The following is a 6,000-nucleotide window of genomic DNA, read 5'->3' as shown; positions in this document are numbered from 1 at the left end:
TATTTAATGATGCCATATGTTTTGTATTTATGTGAGGAATCAGTGTTATGTGCTGTTTTTAATATTTTAAGTGCAATGTAGGTTTAGGTGAATAACAGACTAGAAAAGATAAGAGCATCTGATGTTTTCACGCATAAGTTAGTGGAAATTTAGTATATTTTTGGAATATCCATAAGAAAACGTCTTATCTCAAGTAAGTTGATAGATAAACATGTCTAGATGTAGTTCTATATGCCATGTTCATGTTATATCCATTATATTCCATTTTAAATATTTTTATATAAGCTAATTTATGGACAGAAAAATTGTTTTTCTCTGGAAATTAGTAACTTCATCTTGTATTTAATTTAATTTCGGAAACAAGGTTTCATAGGTATTTTAAATAAATACTTGTAAAGGGCTCTTTTCATTAAACTTTGAGAGCACAGCAAGGATTCAATGTGCCCTTTTGGTGTCAGTGACTGATCATTTAGGTATTATCATTTATTTATAATACATATTGAAATTAAGGTTAAATAAAAAGTTATATTCTTTTGTAATGATCTTCCTAAAAAGACATCTAAATCTTCATTACATTTGAAAAATTACAATTGGTGATTGATTTACAACTTTTAAATAACCAATAGAAGCTTTTGTATAAATTTGCTGTTTATGGGCATCTGCAAAAATATTTATCCAAGTGTATACTGTAAATATTAATGCCTTAAAAATTGCGCAACTTTTAAATGTTTATATTTCATTTGTTTAAAATTTCATGAACAATTTTTTTGCCAAGTTCAAATCATTCACTCCTTTTTTTTTTGTTATATCTTTAATACTTAGCTTTATGATATAACTAAATATTGATTATTTTAGATTTTAAAAACTTTTTTCATTAATTAATAAGATTTTGTATAAATGTATGGTAAAGTTAAGAGGGAACATATTTAATTCAAAATTCTAATGAACATGCATTTTGAATTGAAATATTGTTTATACACATTTTAAATTACACCCAAATAGGTACCTATTAAAAGTTAAAATTCATTGTGACATCTTAGGCATTTTTTGTAAAACCCATTAAAAAATGAAACAGGTTCTGTCAATTTGAAAGTGAAAAGGCCAGTGTCAAGGTTCAAAAAGTTGTATATATTAGAAATGGTTCATTGTTTCACAAATAATAAATCTCCCTTATCTATTTAAATTGTGAGTTTGTATATACACGCCAAATTTTATATTATTTATTTACGATGTAACGTACAAAAAATGATTTAGGTATATAAAAAACTTAGGTAATATTCCACGGGCTATAAAATTATCTTATTTATTTAAATTGCCATTATTTTGTGAAAAGTACCGTCTACAGATAACCATCGTTCTTAGAATGAGTACAAATCTCATTTTTAATCATGATACGAAAATTGTATTTATTTAATACAATGTAATTTAAGGAGCTCTATACAATAAGTATTTTACGATTTTTATTAAAAAAATGTATTAAACATGTATGCTGGCTTAAGAAAATGCATATGAATACGTGAAGGCTGTTAAAAAATAGTTTTAGTTGCTTGCATCCGATTCCATCATTTATGAATTAATTACACACAATGTAGCGAGAAAATTTAATTTAGAACACTAGATATCTTTCACACTGAATTTGAGGCAATTTATAATTCATTTCGCAAGGTTACATGAAGTGCCCATTCTTCCAGGTTTGCGATGCAAACAATGGACAAAGTGCAAGTGAAAAAAGAGATACCATCAGATGCAATTCCAGTTTCTAACCAACTGCCAGAAAACTTAGAAGTGTGTTTTGTGTGCGGCAACCGCAGCCACCAGCAGAGTTACTACTTGAACGTCAAACCCGTACCTAACAAGCCGAAAGAGCCGTATTTCCCTTTTTTGGAGTCCCACGAACCTCCCGCCGGTTACGTGTCCAAAAATGAGTATGCCGTCAAGGCTTGCTACCTGTGTTACACGCTTCTATTGCAACAGTGGGACTCGCATGAGATTACGGCTCAGCCCCACTCGCAGAGGCTGTATTGGCTGAAACGGGTCGACAATGGCCCCTACACGGGGGCCGACATGGGGCTTCAGGGGGAGTACGCTGCTCAGGTGCTTGGTCTGAATAGCGAGGGTGTGGGCTCTGTTGTGCCCAGGCCGGTTGCTCAGAGGGAAGAACTTGTCAAGACCAAGGGTTCGTCGAGGCTGCCCCAGGTATGGTTCATTTTTAACAGGTCTCGTCGATTCTGATGGAAATTGAGATGTTATAAATGTTTTTAAAACTTGGGCAAGTTGTATTCGTACCTACATACTTAATACAGAAAAAAATACATATTATATTTACCAATTTTTAACACAATAAATTTTTAAAGAAATTTTTAACGTTCACAATATTTTTCAATATTAAGTTTTAAATTAAAACTCAGTCATATAATTGCAAACCAGGAGATATATTGCAATAACAACTGTATTGATTTTTTGACTTTAAAATAAAAACAAATGTCAAAACTGTAGAATGTACCTAAAATTGGTACTATTGGATACAAAAAGTTACTAAAAATCACCAAATTAGTCAGTAATTTATTTTTATTTCATAGTTTTCAGTTACAAAATTACGGTGATCTTTAGTGACTTTTTGCATGTATTCAGTAAAAACTTAAACTCCACCATTTTTATTTTAAATTTTTTAAGCTATTATGGTTCGTTATCACGATTTTTTTTATTTTAAAAGTTAATAGCTTTAAATTCGAACAATAAATTGGCCAATATATTGCAACCCTTACATGACAATTGTTTTTTTTTGGTAATTTTTACATATACAGGGTGTTTCGTATAAGAACTGACAGAGAGGAGGGGCACATAGGGAAAGCATTTTAAAGGGTTGATAAGTGATGATGCACCATTGAAATGTGACAGAATTTTTTAACCCGTTGGCGGACTTAAAAAATGATTACCTTATTTTATGAGGAACTTAATTCTAAAACTTTTCTTACTCTTGTTAGTTTCCAAAAAATTTTATTGTTTTCAACAAAAACACGAATAACTATTAATACGTTTTGTACTTGTTATTTAAAATCATAGAAAATTCAAAAGTTGGCTATGCATTTAACCGTCAAACTTGACAATCAGGAGAAAAGTTGGAATAAGAATAATTTAATAGAAAAACAAACAACTTAAACAACAGAAATAACATACAATATGCCCTGATAAGTTATAGAAATTGTTTAAAATGATCACCGTTTTCTCTCAGGCCTAAATTTATTCTTCGTTGAAAATTGAAGTCTACTCTATTTAATAACAGCTGATTGTTTCAAATGAATGTGCATTTATTTGTAATGCGATACCACAATTCTGTTCGAGATGCAGCTGGGGAGGAATACACAAATTTTTTTAACGTTCCCCAAAGAAAGAAGTCGCATTTGTTGAGATCTGGTGATAGTACAGGCCAAAGTTGTGGGCAATTATTTCCTCTTCTGTGGGCAATACTCTTTGCACGCACACATCAAATTTAGTTTTTCTAAGTATCAAATTTGATTTTTCCAAGTCCAAGTATAACTAAGATGTTGATTTTTTTCGAAATTTGAAACCCCACTTTCAAGGCCTGTAACAACTCGGGGTGCAGCTTAGTATAAAGGTAAGTTGCGTTAAATCACCATATTTTGGGTCTCCTACATGCCCCTGCTTTGTGTCGGTTCTTATGCAAAACACCCTGTATTTTAGAGCAAATTCAGAATTTTTTCTAAATATTCTCGAATTTTATTTTAAAATTAATGATAACTAGTTACTTGTGTGTTATAAATTGATATAACAGAAAAACAAACATTTCTCGCAACAGATATGTTGCTAATTTTGCATAAAAAAATGTGTTAAAAGGTGACACAATTTTATGAACTATTTATGGATTAAGAATTGTTAATTGCAATGTTTACAAAATTTTTAGTTACATGTGTACGTATATTTATGAATAAAACCTTTTTACATCTACTGTTAAGAGAGTAACTTAGTTTGTTTATCTTGAGTGAGATTTTCTAGATAAAATATGACAAATAATAATGAAAATAATGTCTTTCTTTTGCCCGTTCTGCCTTTCAATTTAACTTAAGCAACTTATACTTGATTATCTAACAAGTTATAATTTATAGAATCAATATGTTTGCCAGCTCCAAATATATGTTCTGTGTACTTTTAACTCTCCTATTTTCACTTTAAAACCACGTAAGGTTGTGCCTATTGGAAAAATGTTTAAATATTTTAAATTCCATCACAATTAAAAAAGTTTTATGATTACTCTGTGATAATATATGTTATGTATAAAAGTACAAAAAAGAATTAGTTATCGCTACTGGAGGACATCAAATATGTCTCATGTTTCGCGATATGTAATTTTTTTGCCATTCGGCACAGTAATTAAAATGTGAAATCACCGTTTTGTCAATTGGGTATGGGTCAATGGGTTAAAGGTCAGAAAGGTTAGATTACCTTAAAATCGTGTTTGGATAATCTGTCACTATTTCCTTCAAGTTTTTTAACGAACATACTCCGGTAGAAGTTGATCTTAGGCAAGTAATGGGTTTCACAGATGATTACCTCATCCTGACGGCTTTTTAGTTTTAGAATAATCAGTATTCGAAATCATTCACAAATAAACAGTCACGCTTTAGCAGGTATTATTTAAAATCGAATATATATTTGATAATAATGCAAATCTTAATATTATGTAAATGAACTACCTTAGCCTTGAGTGTTGTTTTCACATACACACTCTTATTTGTGCATTTTAAATCTAGTTTATAGAATTTTAATTCAGTACGTTTGAGATTGTGTGAAGTGATCTTATCAAAGATGTTTCGTGAGAACCGAATAAATCTGGAATGTAACAAGTAATATTTGATTGTGACATACCCGCAGACATTTTTTATAACATGATATTATTTATTCAATAAATTCAGTCAGTGGAAATACATGTTTTGCTGTGGAGTTAGATAAAATCTGTGTTTACTATCCTCTACTACACGGCTGTAAAAATTTGACCTTTACGGAATTTGATTAAGCCGTAAACCAAACGTATTCGTCAGTTGCTGTTTGAGTGCGTGTAGTGTTTGACCAGGAATTTTCTTCTAACCCCTTTGATTCACATGATGTTAATTGCTACTCAAACATATTGTGTGTTTATGGTTTTGTGTGTTAAGTAGCCTGATTGTTTGGATAAACCTCTGTAGTAAAATGATTGACGTAATTTTTTACCGATCGCATGTAATTTTCTACCGTAAATCTCTTTTGTAAATGTTTTTATGAGTCCGTATATCACAATCATAATTATTGTAAATTTAACGTTTTTATGAGTTTTAACACTTTTTTTTATATTGAATGCAATAATATCAAACTGTGAGGGTGGATTTACTTTTAGATATAGTTGCACTTTCAATTGGTAATAAATTTAGTACGTTTTTTTACTCTACTTTAAATATATTAAGCTAATTCAAATTCAAAATTATTTTTCTAAATAATGTTATTAGTCGGTGTTCTTCAGTACTAGAAATCAGAAACTTTCGTACAAGATTTCTAATTGCTGATATTGCGGGATACAACTACTCTCTGGACTACATTCTCCAACTAGCATAAAGTAGTTATTTCCCGCAATATCCGCAGTTAGGAGTCTTGTCTGTGGGGTTTGATATCTTTGACATAACTAGACTTCTGGTATCGAAGAACATTGACTTCATTTGGTAAGATTTACTAGAATAATTTTTTTCTATTTATTTGAATCAACTTAAGTACAGTTAATAAGAGAACGTATATTTTTTTAAATTAATTTATTACCTTTTCAGAATAAAATAATATTTTATTGTATGAAAAATTTATTACGCCTCACATTCTACTTATTACGTTGTTCAAATACATGGTTATCCATAATTCTCTTTTTATTGTGATTTACAATTAGTTGTACATGAGATAAAACATGTAAAATGTCTTGTGGACTCAGAAAATGTGAAAATGATCAAAATACCTCAAAAACGC

At 30.2% G+C, this 6,000-nt stretch overlaps 1 protein-coding gene across 1 annotated transcript in view; it reads left to right on the top strand.

Annotated features, from left to right (window-relative positions):
- The first annotated feature begins 1,694 nt into the window (after positions 1-1,694).
- The window catches only part of LOC108905087, a 43,758-nt gene continuing 39,452 nt past the window's right edge, over positions 1,695-6,000 (top strand). The window contains exon 1 of the mRNA XM_023453960.1: positions 1,695-2,196. Coding sequence (XP_023309728.1) covers positions 1,699-2,196 — 498 coding nt within the window. The 5' untranslated portion in view covers positions 1,695-1,698. The remainder of the gene's footprint in view (positions 2,197-6,000) is intronic.

Source organism: Anoplophora glabripennis, unplaced genomic scaffold (assembly GCF_000390285.2).
Source record: "Anoplophora glabripennis isolate ALB-LARVAE unplaced genomic scaffold, Agla_2.0 scaffold129, whole genome shotgun sequence".
NCBI lineage: Eukaryota > Metazoa > Arthropoda > Insecta > Coleoptera > Cerambycidae > Anoplophora > Anoplophora glabripennis.
This window is presented reverse-complemented; position numbering and strand designations above follow the sequence as displayed.